At 41.0% G+C, this 24985-nt stretch overlaps 1 protein-coding gene across 3 annotated transcripts; it reads left to right on the top strand.

Moving 5' to 3' along the window:
- The first annotated feature begins 130 nt into the window (after positions 1-130).
- LOC104919791 (immunoglobulin-like domain-containing receptor 2) lies at positions 131-20773 on the top strand. Of its 3 annotated transcripts, XM_027281816.1 has the most exons (10): positions 131-312; positions 3084-3470; positions 6012-6131; positions 9946-10002; positions 13912-14058; positions 14146-14313; positions 14629-14757; positions 15135-15480; positions 15828-16563; positions 17938-20772. In XM_027281816.1, exons 1-10 carry the CDS (start codon positions 207-209, stop codon positions 17971-17973), a joined length of 2232 nt encoding a protein of 743 aa, XP_027137617.1. In that variant the 5' UTR covers positions 131-206; the 3' UTR covers positions 17974-20772. The 3 variants fall into 3 exon arrangements, with proteins under 3 accessions (XP_027137617.1, XP_027137619.1, XP_027137618.1); XM_027281818.1 differs by lacking the exon at positions 14629-14757 and having other exon boundaries at positions 17938-20773; XM_027281817.1 differs by lacking the exon at positions 9946-10002 and having other exon boundaries at positions 17938-20771.
- The last annotated feature ends 4212 nt before the right edge of the window (positions 20774-24985 follow it).

Genomic DNA, 24985 nt, shown 5'->3' with positions numbered 1-24985 from the left:
ATCTCTTGTAGAATAGTTTTATTTATTTATTTATTTATTTATTTTACCTGTATTCACGCCTCATTTTACAACGCTTTTATTTTAAAAAGCCGTTGCCGGAAGTTGTGCGTTTTATTTTGATAAGCTTGACCGTTGCTGCTGGAGCTCCGCCGCCGTCACCGTTATATCTGCCAAGTGTCTGCGGGAGTTTGAAGCTCTGTGAAGGGATGAGACGACGGAGAAAAGAGGACGAAGTCCGCCAGGAAACTTGCTCGAAATTCTGGAAAATGATTTCAATGGCGAGGTGGTGGATTTTAATCGTTTGTCTGACAGGTAAGAGAACATAAACGGAGGAAAACCGTTAATCTGGGGTAACAGGTTGATTTAACGGTTGGACTAACGTTAAACTAACGTTAAACTAACGTTACTACAACTTTGCTAACTGGTTCGTTACAGACGAGTTGAGGTTACTTTCAAACTTTTCCAAAAAACATTAATAATTAATGTATTAAACATTAAAGCTTGGTGCTCTCTGGTCGACTGTTATTTAGTCATGTGTAAATGATCCGACCACAAGCTTTGAGGGGGTCGTGGATTATAGGAGGTCTAACTTCTGACCTGTTTGTCTTGTTTTTTTTTAGTGATAAAATACTTTTAATATACAAATAACTAATAAATCCATATAGAAAAGCCACAATATAGAGTATGTTTGCATAAATGTGTGTGTGCAATGTGACAAACCCTCCAAATATCAGCAAACAATGAATCTGCAACTGTTTTCATAAACGATTAGTCCTTGAAGTATTTGTTTAAATGCAAAAATGGCTAAATTTACTGGCTCCAGCGTCTCAAATGTGAATATTTAAAGGCTTTTGGACAAAACAAAACATTTTAAGACATCACAAAGGCCTCTGGGGTGAGTATATAAAGTTGCATTTATCTAATATAACAAGTAAAATAATGCATAATGTAGAAATAATGACATAGGAAAGCTTTTTTTAATACTAGTATTGTGTCTCAGTATATGAATACCACAGTGCAATTTAGGTTAATTGTTGTGAATTTGGTGTGATCATTTTTAATTCAAGAAAATGCACATGGAGGTTACATGACACGTCTATCTCCCTGCCTGTCGACAGCATGCTTGCATGTTTTTATCTGTAAAAAGTCTGTAAAAAAAGGAAATTACCTCATGAAACCAGACACTTAACTACACTTAAATCTCACAAGTAAGACTCCCCTTTGTTCAATATTATAACAGTAACTGTCCCCCTCCTCCTCTTTCTCCTGCTTTCATTTTCTCCTCTGGAGGTGGCTTCCTCAGAAAACTAATAAAGCCTGGATCCCCCCACAGCCTGTGATCCCAGGAAGACCAACCTCCTGACTTTTTTTTCCTTTTTCTTAGAAGTCGTAGAATAATGTTCTCCCTGAGGAATTTATGATTTAGTCGGCTTGATTCCTCTTGGTCTGAATTGAAACAAGGCTTTTTTCCCCCACCACTCCAACCAAACTTTTACTACTGTAAACTCAAACTGGCTTCAAATGACACACATAAGCTTTTAAACACATACCTACATAAAAAAACATTATTCATAGGTATGAAAATAAAAGCACATAACTAACATGCAAGGTAAGAATGATAGATGATGAACAGGTGGTGTGTATACTGTAAATATCATACTTGCCGGGTTTTTACTTTTTAAAAAAAAATGTGAATAGTATGAACTTATTGTAAAGACATCGATTTTGTGTTTTACTGTACATTGCATTACTTTTTGAGTTTTGTGAGAAATGTTTGTGGTCTTACAGTTTTAGTTTAACCGCAGCACTAATTCTGTTTTTTTTTTTCCTTCATTTTCTTCTTTAAAATGTCAAAATTAGTGAAAATTCCTTCAAAACTTCTCAGAGCTATAAGCAGAATGTCTCAAATAGCCTGTTTTGGCTTCAAAATCGTTTTTTTTCTGTCGATCAACTGACAACTTATCAATCATTGCGGCACAGTCTTGGTAAAACATAATATGTGCTTCATGTAGCTTGTTGGTACTTCTGGATTTGAATCAGGTGAGGACGTTTTGTCTGATTCACTCTCAGTAACAGAAAGAGAACAAAACTCTCACAACAGGCCTGATCTGGATTAGGTGACACAGTCTTGCTCTCGTCCCTCACCTCATCCCTGTTCACTGATCCAGTTCGCTCGTACCTCCCACTGCTTAGCCTTAGAAACATACACACACAGAGCAGCATATGCAGATGTTTCTGGGTGTGTTTGCGTGGGTGTGTGTTATTCTCACATAGTCGCCTCTCTAGTGTGTCTTGCTGTTGAACTATTAGAGCTTGGGCTCCCGGTCATCGTGTAAACCAGAGTCCTGTAGCTTCAGAAGCTCCAAAACAGACGTCGGGTCAGCGAAGCTCACAGTCAGATTTCTCTGAGCAGAGGCAACTCAAACAACACAACTTTTGTTTTTGTCCACTTGTCTTGCCAAATTGCTCAATGATTCATTACATTCCAGCGAAAAAGGACTTCAAAATATCCAAGTTCTTCCCGTTAGTGTTCGTCCTGACTGATTTCCGTGATTTCACTCAATTTCATAAGAGGTATACAGGGAGGAAAGCATTTGTCAGATATAAGCAGGTGTCTCCTTAAACCACGACTCAGTGTCTGAGTCATTGTGTGTTGCTGTCTGCTGTAGTAATCCTTAAATCTTCCTCATGACACGTTCCCAGTTATTATGAGTTTGGCTGCCTTATCTGTGGTTTGTCTGTCCAAGCCAGAGGTTTTCTCCATCTGATGTGATCAACACGTGTACCTCTCCAACAACAAATTGGCAGCATTTAAAATATGCCTAATTACCTACTAATAGTTCCTAGAGACAACTATTACTGGAGTGTGATATAAGAAGCAACTTTTTGTCTGTAACTTCTGAGCAGATTTACATTTTTTTTTTCCATGTAGTGATATGAAAGTCTAAGATACATCATGTCTGTGTGTTTAGGGTCATGACTATGTAAAGGAGTGTGTTTTAACGGGTTTTAAGGTGTAATGTAACGTGTAATTCTTTCACACTTCACTGATCCTTCTTCATTATCTCCTTACATTCCCACAGATGTCCTCCCTCCCCGTTGCTCGGGGGTTCATGTGTACGTGAGAGATGAGAAGAGGTATGCCGTGCTGTTCCAGTCAGTGGTCCTGCCGTGTCAGTACAACAGCGTGTCCACCCAGATCCCCGTGGTGCAGTGGGTCTACAAGTCATACTGTCGCGACCGCACCCGAGATTCCTTCAGCTTCCCCGACAGCCTGAGCGGAGGACTGGGAGCAGGCGGGATGACTGGTGGAACCGGAGGAGTCGGTGGAGGGTACGAGACAGGGATGACGGCGGGCTACCTCGACTGCGCAGACAGCGGCCGCACAGTCCGAACTGTGGCATCCATCTCTGGTTCCTCAATCACGCTGTCAGAGTACTACAAGAACAGAGACATCTCCATCATCAACAGTAAGACTCAAAACAATCTTGAGTCTTTTTCTTTTCCGATCACACAGCAGCTGTGTAGCCAGGCGAACTCTTTTCTTTTTGTGCTATGGCCTGAATTTTAGCTAACCAGCTTCAGATGGAAGTTGGCAACTTATGTTGGAGAAACAAGTCAAAGTCAACAAAGCCAAATACTTGTAGACATGGGATGGCTGAAGCAGCCAGGCATGATCAGTGATATTATTTAGTTTGTTACAATGTAGAAAAAAAACAAAAGAAAGACGCAAGACATTAAGAAATAGCAAATAATAATAAAGAAAATAATAGATTACTACTGATGTTTTAGTTTAAAAGATTCAGTGTGTGTCAAACAGAAAGCAGCTTCTGTGGTACTTTTGTAACATATTGATCCAAACTAATGTTCTTATTTGTTCTCCTGCCAAGCAAGTTTTATGAAATCCATAAATCGGAGTATTGGGCACCCCTTCCCACAGATTCCTGATTAAATGCCCAGTAAAGAAGTGAAGTCGGAGCGATTCAACGCACACAGAGGAGGGTGATACATGAGTAAGGCTTTACTGAAAACCTTTAGCGCTTTTAGAACAAGCAGGTTACATAACATAAGAAAAGAGTGTGGTGTTAGTTCAATCAGGAGAAACAAGTGATGCAAGGAAAGATGATTATATGTGATGATTAAGACAAAGGTCTTTGGTGCTTAGATTCTGCAGGAAGACTTTTGTTCTTTTGCCTTGAGCAGCAGCAAGATGAATCCCTCCAAGGACTAACAGACACTGGTAGTGGTGGCTGATGACTTTGCTAAAGCGGATTGCGGATGAAGCGAGGAAGCAATTAATCTAGAAAGATTGGGTAGAGACGGAGGTGCATGGATGAACATTATCTTTTTACAATCGGATGCTCCCTTTAAGCATTGATGACATGTTGCTACATGTTAAAGAGTGAGATTATTTGCCCAAAGTACTCGAATCTCACTCAAAAAGTAAATCAAATCTCTCATGCTACAAAAATATTGTACTAGTTTACAACAAATTAGCTTTAAGACTTTATGCTTATTCCCCCCATCGTCCTCAGTTTTACATTTCGTTACTGTCTCACCATTATGTCATTTAAGGATCATCTAAAGGACACTACTGCGTGCACACACGTATGTGTTTTTGTGCTTGCGTGCGCGTGCTTGTTGAAGACAGAGAGGTAGCCTTGTTCGCAGGCCTCAGATTTATGGAGCTCTAAATCTGGCTGAAGAATCGACCTTCTCTTCACCAGCCAGGAACACAGACAAAAGAAATGGTTTTCATGCTGTCCCCTCATTCATCCTGACCTCTAACTCCTTCTCTCTGATGTACTTCAATGTCTCGCTTTTATTTAGACCCTCTAGATCTCTCCACATCCCACCATCCACACACTCGGTTCTCGCGGTGCAGGGCTTTTCTTTCCCTGTTTCTTTTCTCTTTTTCTGTCCCACTCCACCTCCTGTCCTGAAACAGGTCGGTGCAGCAATGTTGTAAATGGATAAAACAGTGAAAGCTTTAAGTATGTTGCCTGTAGAGACGCCCAGTCATCCATACCCATGTAATCCTATTTAGGGTCACAGGAAGGCTGGAGTCTGTCCCAGCATGCACTGGGCAGGGGGTGCCCTGTTAATCACATGACTAACACAGACGGGCAAACACACTCACACAGAAAAATCAGTATTTGATCACAAAAATATATGCTGGAGGTGTCACTTTGTTGATCAGTGATTACAGTGTTGCAGTCAGAGGGTCTCTACCTCTGCTTCCTTGGCTAACAGGAAAAGGAAGTGAATACAACCCATTTCCTGTCTGCCGTTTTTAGTCAGCGGCCCAGGATTGCCTTGTGTGTTGGATTCCCGGGCTGAGTATGTGAATTGTTTTCAGCCACACTTAATTTAAATCTTCCATAATTAGAAAAACATGAAAAATGATAATTGAATATAACTTTATGCATTATACTGAGCTATCACACACACACACTTCTGTGGCCAAAAGTATGTGGGTAGTCTGATTTCTGAGTTTGGTGTTGACAAATCGCACAGATAATGAGTTTTGTGTTTTAAGGTGGTAATAAATCAACCACATGCTGTACGTACTTTGAAAGATGCATTTTAATATCTGTACCACCTTAATTTCCCCGTTTTCTCTTATGATGTTTTCACCAGTAGCATCTTGAAACAGGATGCATAAGACAGAGGTGCAAACTGACCTAACCTAACCTAAGTAATTAGGACTTACAAAGGGCAGTAAAGTATTGTGATTCACAACTGCATCTCTTTTCAAAGAGAGTTACTTAATTATGAATAACGAAATCTCAAAAGATCCAGTTGACATTTGTAGGCTGAGAAGACAGAAAAACGAGTGGAGTGGTTCATGCTGCTAATAATATTCACAACCTGATCTAAAAATTAGATCAGAACTTTATTCATATTAATTTGTGCCAAAAATGCTCAGACATTCAAAGTAAATGATATATATGAAGCAAGAGATGATATCAAATGTTGATTTTGTCATTCATCCTTTTTTTCTCCTGCAGAGGCAGACCTGCGCATAGGCGAGGTCCAGTGGGGAGACAGTGGAGTTTACATATGTAAAGTGGTTATAGCTGATGATTTGGAGGGACAAAACGAAGCCTCCGTGGAGCTGCTGGTTCTTGGTAAGACGCTTCTACTATCCCAACACGCATATTTAAAGATTTTAGTTTTGAATTAAAAATAAAAGAGCTCAGTCACACTCACACCACTCTCTGTGAATGTCTCCTCACAGAGTGAAACGACTCACAAAATCCACAGTGCTTTGTTGAAAACTTCTGCCAGCTCTGGCAGATTTATTATTGATGAACTTTTGACCAGTAAGACTAATTTTAATAATGCGTGTTACTGAGTGACCCTTGCAGTGTCCCATCACCTTGTTGTATACAGTATTAGACATCCCAACACATGCTTTTATCTCTTATTTCATACAGTCCAGGACAGAAAGCAAGGCTGATCAGTGATTTATATCTAATAAATCATAGACACACAAACACACATCGCTTAGGGTAAATTTAATTATTTTCCTATGAGCAGCTGTTACAAAAGAAGGCCTTTGAGCTGACCTATTCATCACCAACAGCACAATGGAGGCTCATTAATGAGCTGATTTATAACAATCTCTGGAACTTCTCAGGCAATCTTGCTTAATCCGTAACCATGGCAACCACATTCACTCATACAGTACTTTACTATGTGCATATATATATTATTATATATATATATATATATATAGTGTATGTGTGTGTGTGTAGATTGTTTGTCCCATGTTGTACAAGTATCTGCAGTGTGTTGTATCTTTACAGTGTCAGTGCCTGTGTTCAGTTACAAATGTTTCCATAGCAACGGCTGAGAGGCTACGTAGCTCTTAGTGCTCTAATTCAAGTCTGAGGCTGAACTTTTGTTTGGCTGGCACTCAGAGACTTATGTGTATGCACAAAAGACACACATATACAAGTACTGGACAATACACTTTTACAGTTTGCAAAGACCTGAGTGCATTCTGAATCAGGCTCTGGAAATTAGGCTTGAAATAGAGTGAAACAAAAATGTTCATACCTATCAGAAAACCTAGTTTAAAAACAGCTGATTTTGATTGACATCTCCCTCAGGAACACCCGCAAGGAAGCTAAACAATGTACTGCTCTGCACAGGGGAGCGGCAAAACATATTTTAGCCCCCTTAAAAAACAATATCAGTCTAAGTATATGCTATATTTAAAATATTTTCACCACTGCAACACTGTGAAGTGAGTATTTTTATCAACCATGTGTGTTTTTATAGATTAGCTTTAATAGCTTTGAGGCAGATTGAGTGAGAGCTGAGAGGTTTTGTTTTGTGGGAAAGTGTGAACGTGAATTTTGTAATAATTGGTTCACAGAATTAATTTCATAATAAACATCCAAACATAACCACGCTCAATTCAAACCCAGTTCAGGAAAGATTACAAAACCTTAAATGACAATATTTTGAATCTGTATTTAAACTAATCCCTAATACTTATTAGATACCGACTTTTATGTTCTCGAGGCCCTAAATTACACAGTTAGAAGGCTATTATTGATTTAGGTTAGGCTTTAAATGTTGGGTACAGCCTTGGTATGATAACATATTCCAGCTGATGAAAGGTTAAGATGGCATGATTTCCTGCACAAGTTCCCCTGTGCTCTTTAACCTGCTGTCAGAGTCTACCACAGTGTCAACATGTTGTATTTCCCTGTCTTGGTGTAGCTAATATGGCATGTGAAGCACTTGTGTTTCCATAACAACATTTGAGGCCTGTGCAAATGGCTCTGGGGCTCTTTTGTCTTTCGAGCAAAAGGCTTCAGAAGAAGAAGAAGACGGGGATGATTTAATGACGTGGAGGAGGGACAGCAGAGCCCAGAGATACAAAAAAATGGAGGGCGACATCATGTGACATATTCAACTAAATCAACTGAACTGGACTCTCCCTCTGAGGAGCTGATACTAGGAGGAGCCTCTGTTCTCGCTTTTTGAATGAGCTGTCAGCTTTAGTGGACCAACATTGTAAGCACTCAACATGTGTCATTGTGTCCAATCTATGGGCCAACATATACTAGACTTATGAGGCAGATACTAGTAGAAATATTGGAGATCTTAGACAAATCCAGTGACCATATATCACCTATATTTAACATAGGAAGATAAACAATCTTGATACGTAGGCTCTCGGCTACTAGCATACGTAACATACCTGAGGTGAATGGGAAAACAAGAGATCGGCTACAAGTTGTTGAAAACTGCATTTCTCCATTTGTATGTGACGTTCTTTGGTTCAGTGATTGGAGAGATTGTTTACCAGAGAAAGAGATCTTTCTTTTGGGGTGGGAATGAAGAAAATGCATCATGGATGAATGTTTTAATTTCTCAGATAACATCAGAATGAAAGGAATCGGTTTTGTGCAATCTATTCATCCATGTTTGAATAAATAGGTTAAGTAATAAACAAAACACACAAACAGTGTGTTCCATGAACAGATAGATGTATCAGTAGATCTTTTAAGGCACCCATCCTGTATTTTTAGATGCTGAAATTCTTCTAACATTAAGTAGGTACAGCTCTACCAGCATGCAGTGTAAAAAACACCATCTGCGTATAAGGCAAAACAAGCAAACCCAAGATAATTTATAGTAAATCTTCAGGCAAATTCATAAGCAAGTGGAAATTTCACAAGTGAGTTGCCTTCCTTAAACAGGGAGAAGACAAAACAACAGATAAATACAAAATCAGAGTTTGAATTTGTTTGGATTCATGTGGTGATTCAGCTGCTCCTTGATAAACTTTGTGTTTTCTAATCCAGCAAAGAACATGTTTAACCCTACAGAAAAACACTAAGTGAGGTATGTGCTCAGCCAGAGACCGAGTCCTTCTTTCTCATGCTTGTCACTCCCCTCCTCCTCTGCAATATTCACACAAACAACAGTAAAAAACCCAAGTATCTGCTCACATCACACTCACCTCCTGGCTTTTTCACTTTTCACAAAGTTTTCAACTTACGTGCTCACACGGACGTGTGCACCCAAACGAAACACGCTCATGCATATTTTTGTACCAGCTTGTGACACACTGCCCCTTATCTGTAATGTTACTGTTTCATTCAGACACCTGCTGACCTTGTGTGGAGTCCATTCAATCTGAAAAAATAACAGGAGAAAGACATAACACTAGCAAGATACTAGGAACAACAACTGACAGCTGGTGATAGCTTTTAAGAGCTTGAGTTACTTTATTTACCTTATATACAAGGTATAAAGCTTTTTTTTTATAATACATTATATGTATTATTTTAACATTCAATAACAACATATGCCATCAGTCTTGGTCATTGCTATGCTGTCAAAGCCTCATGGGAGCTGTAGTTAAAGGTTTGACACGTTAAGAAATATGCTGGAGTCTTGTCTTCAGCTTGATGAAACACAGGTGATGGGTGACTTCTCCTGAATCGGTGGTCTATGGCGCTCATCCAGGAGCTGCTACTTTCTTCACTTAGTAGACAGCACGGAGACAAAGACAATGAAATAGTTTCGGGGACAAAATGTCTCTCTCTCAGCTCTGCATGTAACATTACTCACAGCTCATGCCTATTTGTCATGTTATGTTCATGAGAATGATTCATGTTCCAGTCTGTCTTCTTACCCGGACAGCCTTTTATATCAGAAATCACACGATCAATCTGTTTCTCAGTTGCTCTGATAATGAGACTTTCTGGAACAAGACCAGAATGTCCTCTGGTGCATGCTGCTATTGACCTGCTCTCTCTCTCTTTATCTATCTTTTTCCACTGTTTTTGTCTTCTTCTTCTTCTCTCAATGCATGCTGCTGTAGCAATAACTTTCTTTGAATCAGTCATTCAAATTTATATCAACCCCATTCCTCCTCTCCTCTCCTCTCCTCTCCTCTCCTCTGTCCCTCTCCAGGTTTCTCAGGTGTGCCTGAAGATCTCCTGCCAGAGTTTGATTTGAAGATTATGCCAGGTATGGGCATAATGTATTATCCCCTTCACCTGTTTCCTTCTATCCATACTAACCCTACTTACTGCTCTAGCCATGAGTGTAGGAACCATTTGGATGGTGGTGGGTTGTAGTAGTGGATCGATTCTGGTCTCTTTGGCCTGATAAACCATGGCAAACAAAATCTAGATTTTTCCCACACCATGTTTAATGGCTCCTACGCTAACAGCTGACTGTTTAACTTATTATCCTGCTTGTGATTCAGCTACAAGAAGGCTTTGAGTTCAAATCTGTTTTTAACCCAAAGGACTGACTGACACACCCGACAGTTAATGAGCTGGTCATCACTCCCACCAAGATGAGCTGTGTGGGTAAACAGCTATTATGGTCATTATAGTTATTTATGGTTGTGGTTAACATGTCATCCCACTTCATTTGAACACTGCCCAGTAAAGATCAGGAGGGAGGGAGGGAGGTTTGTTTATGTCACATCAGATTCTTGTAATTCTTGTAACTTTTTTAATTATCACAAAGTTTGTGGGAAGCCATAGATGAATAGATGAATTGTGTGAAAGCAGTCCACATCGACTCCCTGTACACATTGGCTCTCGGTGTGTGTGTGTGTGTGTGTGTGTGTGTGTAGGAGTCATAATAGTTGCAAATGATCACATTACACATTACAAGCTAATTTGTTGTCACAGCCAAATCTTCAGTATCTTACAGAGCAGTGTAAACTGTCCTTTTCCTTCCTGTAGCAAAATCAGGTTTCCTGTGTGTGTGTGTGTGGCGTTGGTTTCACATTGTTAAAGATTTCCTTATCTGCCCTCTCCTTCCCTTTCCTTTCCTTTGTCCCTGTAGACAGATACATGTGGTTTATCTTCTCACTTCAGCACTCTAAAACTCCAACACTATATGTAAAAGTCTTTTGTTCATTTGTTTTAATCTAATTTCTTACATGCTGAGGAAAATATTTACACCCTGGAAAACAGGAAGAAGTAAATAAAAACTCTTTCAGTACATCATGTCTCACGTTTTGTAGTTTGTTCCATCCCAACATCTTGGTTCTTCACAAAATACATCACATTAAGGAAGAAATGATCCCATTTCATCGCCTACATGCATTCATTTAGATAAAATCTTGCTTATCATCTCCGGTTATTACGGTTGTTTGCTGCTTACACTTATCAGGGACTTCTCTCTTGTTATAAACCTGTTAACACACACATTTGGACATCTGTAGCTCACAAGTTAAATATTGAAGCTTATATTTATTAATAATTGATTAATTTATATTAAGGTCAATTAAGAATAAATCTTGCACATTATAGGCTCTCACAACACTGGTGTGAGGACACTTGACATGAGTTTTTTTGTAATTAAGAAGCTTTCTGTCAGTTAACTAATCCCTAGTTATCTACCACTGCTACTAGCTGAATTTCCATTTTCTATCTATAAATTGCTCCTTTGTTTCCATTCAACAATGTTTGGGTTTGTTGTGTCATCAACACTCAAGAATATAACAATTATTATAACAATATGTCCATAACGAACACCATGTTCAAGCATAAGGGTGTCCATATGTGCACTTGGCACCAGGATGCCCTTGGCCGCAGTTCGATGATCGACTTTGTGGTCGTGTCGTCGGACTTGCGGTCACATGTTTTGGACACTCGGGTGAAGAGAGGGGCGGAGCTGTCAACTGATCACCACCTGGTGGTGAGTTGGCTCCAATGGTGGGGGAGGATGGCGGTCAGACCTGGCAGGCCCAAATGTTCTGTGCAGGTTTGCTGGGAACGTCTGGCTGAATCTCCTGTCAGAAAGAGCTTCAACTCCCACCTCCGGGAGAGCTTCACTCACGTCCCGGGGGAGGCGGGGGACATTGAGTCCGAGTGGACCTTGTTCCATTCCTCCATTGTCAAGGCGGCTGACCGGAGCTGCGGCCGTAAGGTGGTCGGTGCCTGTCGCGGCGGCGGCCCTTGAACCCGCTGGTGGACACCGGCAGTGAGGGATGCCGTCAAGCTGAAGAAGGAGTCCTACAGAACCTTTTTGGCATGTGGGACTCCTGAAGCAGCTGACGGGTATCGATGTGCTAAGCGGAGTGCGGCCTCGGCGGTTGCGGAGGCAAAAACCCAGGCGTGGGAGGACTTCGGTGAGGCCATGGAAAACGACTTTCGAACAGCTTCGAGGAGGTTCTGGACCACCATCTGGCGGCTCAGGCGGGGGAAGCAGTGCACTGTCAACACTGTGTTCAGTTGGGACGGGGTGCTGCTGACCTCGACTAGGGACATCTTGGGTCGGTGGAGGGAATACTTCGAAGACCTCCTCAATCCCACCAGCACGTCTTCTTTTGAGGAGGCAGAGTCTGGGGACCCCGTGGCGGTCTCGCCCATATCTGGGGCTGAGGTCGCTGAGGTAATCAAAAAGCTCCTCGATGGCAAGGCCCCAGGGGTGGATGAGGTCCGCCCGGAGTTCCTCAAGGCTCTGGATGTTGTGGGGCTGTCTTGGCTGACACGTCTCTGCAACATCACGTGGACATCGGGGGCAGTGCCCCTGGACTGGCAGACCGGGGTGGTGGTTCCCCTCTTCAAAAAGGGGGACTGGAGGGTGTGCTCCAACTATAGGGGGATCACACTCCTTAGCCTCCCCGGGAAGGTCTTTTCGGGGGTCCTGGAGAGGAGGGTCCGAAGATTGTCGAACCTCGGATCCAGGAGGAGCAGTGTGGTTTTCGTCCTGGTCGTGGAACTGTGGACCAGCTCTATACCCTTAGCGCGATCCTGGAGGGTGCATGGGAGTTCGCCCAACCAGTCTGCATGTGCTTTGTGGACCTGGAGAAGGCGTTCGACCGTGTCCCTCAGGGAGTCCTGTGGGGGTTGCTCCAGGAGTATGGGGTTCCGGACCCATTAATACGGGTTATCCGGTCCCTGTACTCTCGGTGCCAGAGCTTGGTCCGCATTGCCGGCAGTAAGTCGAACCTGTTTCCAGTAGTTGGACTCCGCCAGGGCTGCCCTTTGTCACCGGTTCTGTTCATAACCTTTATGGACAGAATTTCTAGGCGCAGCCTAGAGCGTTGAGGGACTGCGGTTTGGTGGCCTCAAGATTGGGTCGCTGCTTTTTTCGGACGATCTAGTCCTGTTGGCTTTATCGGAGCGTGACCTTCAGCTCTCTCTGGAGTGGTTTGCAGTTGAGTGCGAAGTGGCTGGAATGAGAATCAGCACCTCCAAATCCGAGGCCATGGTTCTCAGCCGGAAAAGGGTGGAGTGCAGCCTCCGGGTCGGGGATGAGATCGTGCCTCAAGTGGAGGAGTTCAAGTATCCTGTTCACGAGTGAGGGAAGGATGGAACGGGAGATCGACCGGCGGATCGGTGCAGCTTCTGCAGTGATGCGGACTCTGCGCCGGTCCGTCGTGGTGAAAAAGGAGCTGAGCCGAAAGGCCAGTCGATCTACGTTCCTACCCTCACCTATGGTCACGAGCTTTGGGTAGTGACCATAGGGGAAGACGAGACGAGATAACAATATAACAATTTTGCATACGTGCTTTCATTTTTCCAATGTAAACAGGAGGAATGAGGATAAAACATTTTACTGTCTGTGTAAACACAAAGTCACAGGCAAAGCAGGAAAAATACTGCTAAAATACAGACGCCGATTCAAAGGGAGACTCCACCAAGTTGCAAGCTGCAACTACCACAACACACTTAAATCGCTGACCAAACTGTTAGTGGTCTAGTTGATTTGTTGGTAATATAGGCAGCAGGTTTTTTTGTCTATAGTTAGTCAAACAATGTTAAGTGTCATGCTAATTAAATGGACAGCCATTTTTAAGCCAAACAGCAGTACTCTGATGATCAAATCAAACCCTTTCCATGTATGCCTGTGTCCCACTGTATGTGTTGATGCTTATTTATACGAAGGATTTTGTGTTTCTTTTTCCAGAGTGGGTGTTTGTGGCGGCAGTGGCGCTGGGCAGTGTTTTGTTCCTTCTGTTGGTTGGGGTTTGTTGGTGTCAGTGCTGTCCTCACTCGTGCTGCTGCTATGTCAGCTGCTGGTGCTGCCCTGACACTTGCTGTTGCCCTAGACACCGTGAGTATAAACACAGAAATTCAAAAGTTAGTGCTCAGACTGACACTGTTTGGAAAGTCTGAATGGGATTGTGTGTTGCTTTTGCAGTATATGAGGCAGGTAAGGGTATAAAGACGGGCACCTCCACCCCTCAGTCACCAGCCTACCCTCCATACTTTGTCACTGGAGTCCCGACGATGGTTCCTATTGCACCCCCTTCCCTGGTGGACAAGATGTCTTCTGTCTCACCTTCAGATGGCAGTCTACTTACAGCAGGTAAGGTCTTACTCTTTATTAGTGGGTGAATCTATGTTTTTAGAAATATTAAAAGAACATATCAGTATTTTTTTTCTATATTTTAGCCCTTTAATATCATCCTGAGAGTATATTCTAAACTGCCATTTTATCTGGTCTTGAAATAAACTTCATTCAAAGAAGTTTAAAGAGGAATGTAATTGTTTATGTTATGTTCTAAGGTTAATGCTTGTTAGCTATTTTATTAAATAGTGAATGATTAGGGTCCTCAATCCACAATGAACTCAAAGACAAACACAAGTTCTCCACACTGATGGGTCAAGTGTGTATCAACAGTGCCCATGCATGCTGTAGGGCTTCCCTACCGCGTGCCTTCACCCCAGGATCAGAACTCTCTCAGGGTGCTGCAGTATGTAGAGAAACAACTGGCTCACTTCAACCCTGCCAGGTCCAACAGCCACCAATGTAAGCTCTGTAAACCCCTGCCGTGGAAATGCCACCTGAATCTTCTATATCAATAGACAATGCATGCTGCACTATCTTTACCTTTGGTAGTATCTGTTTGGCTTTTTGTTCTTCTGAGCTCGTCTTGGCATGCCTCTCTGCACAAGCATTCTGCATATTGATTTTCCTATAGTTCAGGAGACAAATATGCATGTATTCTTACCTGAAAAAAATGTTTTAACAGCACACTTAGTCTTCTCTCTTGCAAACCTTCCTTCAGTGCCTTCATTACAGTATATTAGTTTCTCCTAAATTTGGTGCTTCCTTAACAAAGAATTTAATGTTTATTTCTCTGTTGAGTCATTCATTTATCCATTTCTTCACCTTGACCTGTCCAGCCTGCAGCTTGTCCGAGCTGAGCTCCCTCCATGAGGGAGAAACGGGCTTCCGCCAAACATACAGAAATGTCCAAAAGAAAGCTCTGCCCGCCATCCCCGACCACGACCCTCAGCCTGAACCCCAACGTTACCGCGAAAACCGCAGCCCAGACCCGCAGCGCTACCGTGACAATCCCCCTTCACCACAACGATATCGGAGTGACCCAGACTCAGAGCCCCGCCACCGTGAGGACGAGCCCCTTCCTCCACGGCGGTACAGCGACGACCCCCCGTCCTCTTCACAGTCACGCAGGCCTGGCCGAAATCAACGGCAACAGAATCACAGTGACGAGGAAAACCACAATAGGTACGAACACTGTTTTGACTTCCAGAGTCTATGTGTGGAGTTATTTTGAGTTGGTCACGCATAAAAAAAACAACAATTGGAAATCCAGTTACCTACATGACCAAGAAATCAGCTTACTCCAGGAGAAATGTAGCTGTGGAAAGCAAGTACATGACATTTAGACACAGTATGCTGGAGAAAGCCAACTATACCTCATTTACTTAAGTGCGTGCTTACACAGCAACTTGCTGATACAAAGACAGTTTCTGTATCTGCATACGTAATACTGACTGTCATGAACTTCTCTGGCATCCTTTTCCCATGTCACCTCCCTCTCCTTGTCGGCCCTCTCTTGTCATCTGTTGTAGGTGGAACCCTCGTTCAGAACATCTGCAGAGAAAGACGTATCGTACTGCAGGACGAACCGGCTCACTGGATGAGCTGGAGGAGTTTGCTGCCTCTTACAAGCAGAAAGGAGGCAGAGGGGCAGAGAAAAGGGAAGAAGAACGGGGAGATTATGAGATGGAGCTTCAGGAGTTCAGTCGATATCCTTCCTACAGGGATTGTCCACCTCAGCATTATCACAATGATGAAAATGAGCTTGAAGATAACAGCGACCGTGAAGATCATCCCAGACGAAACAAGAAAAACGGACATATCATAAGTCCACTTCATTCACCCAAAAAAAGGAGAGGCACCTGGGACAATGAGCGCCCTGTGCCACCTCCTCCCAGAGTCAGCCCACCATCAAGTTCTTCTCAAGAGAAGGACTACGATGGCACGTTCCTTAATAGCCTGCTGGAACGTAAGGCTAAATTGCGAGGGGTCGGTCAGGTTAAGAGTGGTGCCAGGGGTGAGGAAGATTCAGACACACCCTCAAAGGGAAGCTCAAAAAAGAGCAGCAGGGAATCTAGTCGGCATTGCAGCCACTCACCTAGTAACAGGCCGGAGGCTGATTCACTGCCCTCTTACTCAGAGACAGAGAGAAGCAGAACTGACAGGCCCTCTCCGCGGCCGCTCCCAGCAAACGCTCGCTCCCCTCAGCCTCCTGCACATTCCCTGCCCGGGCGCAGAGAGGAGCCCAGAGATAAGAGCCGGAAAGTGGTGGGTTACATTCAAGCATGTAGATTATTGTTTGGGTATGCTGTTAATTTTAATTTGTAGATCGACAGCAGTGAGTAAAGCTAGCATATTTTCTAGTTCTTGAAAACTAGTTTTGGTGTGTAGTTGATGAAAATGTTAACACTAGGCTAACTATAAAATATTTAACACCCAATGTCACTACTAGGGTGTTTTCACTGAAGGAACTTTCCTAGAAGCCAGAGGAACCCAGGAACTAAACTGTTTCAACCAGAAAACCAGACCTGAAACTTGATTATTTAATAATTTTTTCATGTCTCAAAGCAGAAATGGGTAAACATAAAACACTTACTTATGCAGAATGTCTACTGTGGGGACAGATTTCAGTCTTCGTTCATTTTTGTAATATCTAATTAAAACTTTAGAGTAACAACAGTAAACACAAAGAACAGCTGTGTGACTGTCCACATGAGGTAGAATCCCAGACAGAAAGTTTCCTGACTTCAGTTCACCTAGTTACAAAGTTCCTCAAACTATTTACTACTATAGGTGTAGCTCATCAGTCATCATACCTGTAACGCACACAGAGATAAAAGAAAAGCGTCCACTGTCTGAGAAATAGTAAAGTTACCTACAAACCAGACTACTGCTTTAACCTGGAGGTTTGTTTGTTCATGCTGTAAATAGAAAATTTAACTAGGTTTATTTCATCTTCTATCTTTTGTCAGTGTTAGTTTATCTAGATAGACGCATGATCCAGTCTAATCGCCTTTTCAAGATCGTGCCAAGGGATTTTCTTAATATTTCTTAAAACAAAACTGAGTGGATCTGTATGTGTTGTGGTCAGTGTTTCTCAACCCTCCCCAAAATTGTTATGACCCCCGCACTTAGAGAGTTCAATTTATCATGTGATCTGGATTACTGTACACTTGGATGATGTCAAAATTATATCAGTGTGCAGCAAGCTCTAAGGTTGAGAAACTCAGACTTACAGGATTAAAAAAAAAACGTTTGTAGGCCTGCAGTAAGTGTTGTTGTTGTACCTTTGACAGGTCAGGTTCAGATGCTACCACAGTGAAAACTAGGTAGAATATTCTGTTCTGTATCCAACTACTCTCTATAACAAGCATAACTTGGTTGTCTCCTCCCTGACAAGCCTGGCTCAAAATGTATTCAACATCACAGACTAAATTAACAGCTTTCTTCGAATCTTCAAATAATTTAGTAAAATAAGTTGAACTGCAGTTTGTCCCAGGTCCTAATTCACCATAATAACAATATTTGCCTAATGTTTATCATCTCCTCGCCTCTTATTTGACTGAAAACGACATACATTCATATGTTGGTGTAAACTCTGCTGCTGTTTTAATCACTTACACTTTATTTTATCCTCATCAGGGCACTCTTCTCAGCCGGGATTCCCTCATTGTCTGATCATGTGAGGACTTCAGACAGACTCTACAGGATCTGCATGTCAGCTGGTGAAAGACATTACTTCTAGTGTGTATATATGCAGAGTACAGCTGACCTCGAAGGAGAGCTGAATGAAGAAATGGACACTTTCACTATCGAGACTGTTACTGGGGGTTTCTGCCTGTGACGACACTGGATGATGAAGTCATCGTTGTTCAGTTTCTGTCACCGGCTGCCTCATATGTATCTCAGCTGGACTAACACCGAACTTATGTGGGCTGGGTGTATGACCTGGACTGTCCCTCCCAGCAGGACACTGTCCGTCTCCCCTCGTCCCTTTAGAAAAGGCTCCGAAGAGACTTGCTCAACGTTTCCAGCACAATGAGTGCATTCATTTCCATTTGATGAGATATCTGCTTTTAAAGAGGCACAGTTGTAGAATAGAAGGTTTATGACAACACCATTATTGTAAAGGACATATTGTAGCTTCAGTCGTTTAACAATACAAGCAATGTGTCATTCAGTCACATATTCAGGGACTAAAGCGCCTAATTCAGACAGCTTTGGCAAGGAGATTTTAATGTTGACTAAAGCTGGAAGTAGTAACCAAAATGACCAAATGTTGATATGCATGTAATGTATATACTTATAGAGGGGGTGGACAAAATAATGTAAACATAGAAAGGGACTCTTAAAGCTGCAGTAAGCTTAATTTTAAACGTCAGGACATCCGCAGTGTTAATCTTTCAAAATGTTTCTGTCACTATTAAAAAAATATTTGGTTAATGTGACCCCTGCTGCTCAGCACCAAACAGTAGAGAGACATGTAGAGACTAGTTGGTGAACATAGCAGAGCTAAAGAGCCAGATGTTTCCCTCATGAAAAAACTAAAAACAAGAGTGAATATTGGACCTAGATTCATCGGCTGACCAGAAACGTGAATGCTGAAGTGAAAGTGTTTGCTAAAACTTGCTTACAGCTTCATCTAATGCCCCCATGTGGTCAAAATAATCTTAACATTTCTTTAAAGGTCCAGTTCATAAGATTCAGGGGGCTATATTTACAGAATTTGCCAAAAATAGAACATATGAAGGATCATTATGTTTTTTTTAAACAATGATTTTATATCTACCAGGTCCTTTTTTACACTAAAAATTAGATAATGATATGAGGCACTTGCAATCAGTTCTGCACTGCTAGATACTTTTTAATCCTACGCACTGGTCCTTTATGTGACTTAGTCATATTTGCCAATGAGCTGAATAATATTTAAGGTTTAATGCCATGTAGCAAAATTTATCAGCTAGAAAAGAAGTCTGTTAATTGACTTTAACATAAGAACTCATACAGAGCTCTGAATGTGTCCAAACTGCAGGAGTGTTTGTCATAAATCAATCATGACATCATAGAGTATATTAATTAAAGGAATAAGGATTTGAATTAATACTGCAGGTGGGCCTCTGAACTACTGTGACCCACATTTGTTGTGATTTGGTGGTGATTTAATCACTTCTAAGTCACAGTGCGTTTGTTACATTATTTTGTCTCCACCCTGTGTGTCAGTTCATCTCCTACCACCCAGTTTCCTCACTGAGGATCACGAAAGGTTCGTCTTATCTTAAAACTTATTGGTTCGCACAAAGTAACTATTTCCTTTGAGGCACTAAAACCTGATGGATTTTGTATTTTTTGTGAACAGCCGTCTGCTTTTAGAAGGTTTTTTTACTACAGTATGAAGAGATTTTTATATGTAAACTCGACCTACTGTATTTATGCGCGTGGTGTGATACGATCGTTGTAATTTGTAAATGATTATGTTTGTCTAAACTTTCCAGTGTGACTGTGTATATAAGATGAAGAGTCTTTGATTTGAGTACTGTTATTTCTTATCACTGCTGAGTCAACAGCTAAACCAACACCTTCATGTGTTATCAACATACAAAACACACATTAGCCAGATTTTCTGTTAGTAGTATTACTTATTTTGTCCTAACATGACACCTTGCAGTATTTCATAATTCCTCCGTGTTGGGTCAGCTTATCTTGGGAAAAGTCCAACATCAGTGTTAAGTTGTCTTCCATCATGTTTTCTGCTCTCTGGTACTGACAAGTCTGTGTGTGTGTGTGTGTGTGAGAGAGAGAGAGAGAGAGAGATGACTCTTTACTTTTCTGTAAAGGAGACAATGTGTAATGGAGTATGACTCATGTCTTTGTTCATTGTTGTAATCACAGACTGCCTGTCTTTACTACACAGCTGTGTCAAAACTCACATATCGGTTCTGCCAGCTCAACCACAGATATCTGTGTCGCAGTTGTTGCCATCCACATAAATAATTTGTTACAACACTCGAGTCCATAAAGTGTCTGATTATAAAAAACAGTTTTCAACTGTTAAGATTCAAGAAACGATGTCCTAAAGTCAACTATGTACATTTACAACTACTTTACAGTTCTGACATAGTTGTACTTGAATATTCAGCGTTTAATGCTACTTCATCCTGCTGCTTCTCAATCTTTTAATGTTTTTTGACTGCACTACATTTATCTGACAGTTTTAGTTATTCTAGAGGAAGACATGCATACATTGTTTTATATGTAACTGCCCAACAGTATATAAAATATTCAAAATCAGTTCTCTTTAACCAACAACAAAATGCTGCCTGTGTATTAAAGCATTAGAAGTAACAACAATGCCGTAATGTAACACTAACGTTTTTATATAATTTATTTAGTTTATATAAAAGAACACAGAATCCTCTGAAGATCAAGGATCAGGACTTTTACTTTTAATTGAGTTAAAGATTAAAGAAGTTTCTTCCAACTCTGCATAACTGATAATAAAACACTGCAATAGGAAATATCTTTTAAATATCCCCAGAGTGGAAATGACTCATTCTTTTCGTTCTTTTCTTATGTGTTGTCTTATCTGTGCATGAGAGCGAGGTTGTGTGTGCATCTGACCTCACGCTGTATGTTTATGATGGGTGGGATCTGTGAAGACGGTCGCCATCCATGAATCAAGAGTATGTCAGGAATGCTGTTAAACAACTCCCTGCTGTGCTCCATAGAGACATCGGCAGATAAATATGACATCACTACACACTGTAGTACAGTGAAAGGTTTGTTTGTGTTTCTGTATGTGATCCCCTTCCCCTTTTAATCAAAACTCTGATGACCTTTGGTGGGTTGTGTGGTGACTCTCAGTCAAATCTGATCACCAGTCACCACTGCTACCTTGAGTTCAGTCATTCAGTTGTACAGTTGTGTGTGTGTATGTGAATGTGATGTATAACACTGGCTAACATTTCCCTGCTTGAGGTAGCATTGACTGTGGAGCCAGTTTTGGGGTTGCCAGATGCTGAAATGTGTGATAGATAACCTAAACTGCAGACATTAAAAAAATTGTGTTGCTGCTTCCTAGTCACTTTTCTTTGGATCAATATCTGACCCAAGCATATGACCATTTTCTGTTCAAATCCTCTATTTCTTCTCTCCTTTAGTCTACTCCACCTTGCCAATTCCAGTGTGGTGTGAGTGGCTGTTGAGGGGCTGAACTGCTAAACTGAAAGTAGCTGTGGTGTGAGTTCATTTAAATTAACTGGCATAGTGCTTGTAGGCAATTTTGTACAATGTGAACTCAAACGTACAATAATGGTTGGAATCATGGAGTGAATTCATGTTTTTGCTTTAAAGCCTCAGGAGAATATGATATGAGGACAGAACAAAACAGAGTGGATCTTGGCAGGAGTTAAAAAGGTCTGAAGGGTTGCAGGTGCAGACTGGGTGTGCCCAAAGGGAAAACAATCTGAAGGACTCACTTCAGCACAATACATAAAAGTAGTCCAATTTATATGCAGATTGTACCATGAGGTCATGTTTAAATAAAGTCTTTCCTCCAGGGAATAAATAAACTGCTTGGCTTTATAGTTTAACTCAAGAGAATTCAAGAGTCAAACTTAAACAGAGATTGTGAATAAAAAAGTTCCAACTCAGATTAAAAACAAGTTTAGGCTGACACCTAGTGGTTTTAGCTCAGAGATACACCTGAGTGTCTAGCCTGGGCAAGTTGCCAGTTCATCACAGGGCTCACACATAGAGACAACCACTGACACTCACATTCACACCTATGGACAATTTAGAGTGGCTGATTAACCTGCATGTCTTCTGACTGTGGGAGGAGAGCTCACACCGGCACAGGGAGAGCATGCTGGGTCTCTTGATGTGAGGCAACAGTGCTATTTTTATAATGACCAATTTTAAGCTTTATCTGATGAGTCTGACCTCTTGAGGTGACAGTGTTACATTATTATGTGTAATTATCAAGGATGTCAGACATTTTGTCACTCCTCTGATAGGACTGTAATATTTACAATGAAGAAACGTGAGAAAAGAAAGAGAAAGAAAATGCTAGCTTTAGAAAAATAGAATTTATTCAATAAAAATAGCATGATATTTTATATGATGATTATCTCACTTAGTGATGTAATACATTTCAGTAGATCTCTATTTATAGAATAAAAAAGAAGCCATGATTAGATAAATAAGCACCAGACAAACATGTTACCTGTATAAAACCAGATATTTCTTTTGTAAGGTGTAGTTGGCATGCCTTCCTGTCATCGACTCTCATTAGGGGATTTCTTTACATCTGGTTATGTCTGGTTACCGTGGTTTCCTCTGGGGTGTGGCCGGAGATAAGACACTTCTCAGCTAAATGGATAGAACAAAGTAATGAGCAGTTGTATTTAAGTTGAGGTCAGAATATATATTCTACTGCCCTGATCCTCCTGTTATCACTTCTAAAAGGTAATTTCAGTTTCTTTAAATATTTCTTTACATCTTTTCAGTCTGGAAAGATGGGAATTAAGTTACCATTTTCTTATAAATGTAATTCTCTTATTTTGGAGGACTTTATTCACACCTACCTACAGGTTACTGTAAGGTGACCCAATTATGTCTATAAACTGTGACCTATGATTTTCCATCTTTTCTTCCAAGAGTCACTGTCCAGTCCACATTTAAGGACAGGTTGACTCAACAGCTTTTGAATGTTTGGTTGGTAAGTCATTTCTTGTGTTTCCGTCTGTGTCACCTGTTTTTCTGGTTCTGCCACTTTGAAACAAACTTACTCTTTCTCTGAACTGACAGTGTTGTTTTTTTTAACATATGACATATTCCTTCTTACACACACTGCATGTAACTGTCTGTTTGCTGTCCCTCCACAGTGTCAGTGTTTATTCAGTGATCCTCCAAACAAAAAGTACAAAAAGTAACTCTGGACAAAGTGGTCTGCTAAATGAATTATATACAATCACAGTTGTGATTTATAGTTATTCCAACTTACAGTTGCTTTTCAGGAAGCGTTCACCTGATTCTATTTCCACTTTTTATGTCTTTTTTTCCCCTATTAAATACAGGCAAAGTTTGCACATTTTCTAAAGTGTAATGAAAAAAATGAGCATTAGATCAGTGATAAAAATGTAATTAATGTTTAAAACCAACACTTGTGTGTGTTTTGTGTAATACAGACAAGTTTTGTGTTGTACAGTTATAAATAAATGTGAGTCAGTTATATTTGACGACTCCTCCTGCATCAAGGCCGTCTTTACTAAGACAACAATGGAAATAAGTTTTGGCATGTAAATATGCATGACCTGGTATCCTCTTCCTCTTACTGTCTCAAACAAACTAAACTTCTGAGAGAGCAGTTCTACATTTACAATGCAATTTCTCAAGCATAACATGTTTAAGACAGATTTTTGCTTTGTTAAAATGTATCCACTGTTTCACATGAAAACAATGAACGTAGGTCTTACAGTACAACGTAAATCCTGTTGACATAACAATGCAGGGTTTGCTGAGGTTTTATTTTATACTCGATGATGATTTTGTAAGGAAAAGATAATAAAACACCAACAACACCAATAAAGCCCCAAAAATATATATGGCAACAGTCACAACACTTGTTCCATATATGTCTCCATTTAGACTGTTGCATTTAAAAAACAAAACAAAACAAAAACAACTAACAGTGTTTGTGTTGTTTGGTGAATCCACATTTGCCGATATGACCAGTATGGCTGGATTACCTGTGGTCTTTGCATGTCAATTGGTTTGTGGTCTCTTGATTTGCTTATTTGTAAGGTTTATTTATTCATGTATTGTGGGATAAAGCTGACATGTGGACTGGCCTAACAGTAAACATTTTGCATGGAGGCCTTCTCTCTCGCAGAATGTGAGACAGCTCTGAAACTGCACCAGCAGCTTCATCACATGGTCACACTGACTAAGCTCAGCCGATGACGCCAGGTGAGTGAGTCAGTGACAAAACACATGCAGAGAAGAAGCAAATAAACCAAGACACCAACCATGGGGAAACAGTCCACTTTTAAGATAACAGTAAATGTCTCCTCAGTTCCCAGAGGCCTACAGAGTGTTGTTAAAAGAAGAGGTGATGAACAGAGTGGGAAACATGAGCCTGTCCCAACTTTCTTGAGATGTGTTGCCGGCATCAGTTTCAATATGGACATTTCATTTTCTAAAAACAATAACATCTCTCTTGTCTTATCATATCTGTATCTCTAATTACATTTTACACAGCATGTACATTCTGTGAAGTCAGGAAACCAAAGCAATTTAATTACACATGTCACAAATTATTTATCCTGTCCTAACCATTGTTTCAATAAATCCATCTGGAAAAATAAACTACACATATTGGTGTGTGTGTGTGTGTGTGTGTTTGTATGAGACCAGTGGGCTATGTGGTTGCTTAGGGCCACAGCTGCTGGGTGGGGCCACACATTAACTTGGACTTATGTTGGTCACCACTCGCTTTGTATGGTGTTCAGTTGACTCAGGGGCAGCCCTTGCAGTGGCTCTGGCTTACACAATGACACTATCAGTTATCAATTAGTTTTGACTGTGTCACAGACATGTGTTGTCATTTTGAGACACTGCTTAATATAAATATATATTTAATAACTTAGTCTTGTTTAATAATCTTTGTTTTCTGGACAAAATGATCCCCCAT

The sequence above is a fragment of the Larimichthys crocea genome, chromosome VIII, assembly GCF_000972845.2.
Source record: "Larimichthys crocea isolate SSNF chromosome VIII, L_crocea_2.0, whole genome shotgun sequence".
Taxonomy (NCBI): Eukaryota; Metazoa; Chordata; class Actinopteri; family Sciaenidae; genus Larimichthys; species Larimichthys crocea.
This window is presented reverse-complemented; position numbering and strand designations above follow the sequence as displayed.

Coding starts and splice junctions, on each gene's coding strand:
- LOC104919791 (XM_027281816.1), top strand. CDS start 207: ATGAGACGACGGAGAAAAGAGGACGAAGTCCGCCAGGAAACTTGCTCG. Junction 3,471..6,011: donor AGACATCTCCATCATCAACA/GTAAGACTCAAA, acceptor TTTCTCCTGCAG/AGGCAGACCTGCGCATAGGC. Junction 10,003..13,911: donor TGATTTGAAGATTATGCCAG/GTATGGGCATAA, acceptor TTCTTTTTCCAG/AGTGGGTGTTTGTGGCGGCA.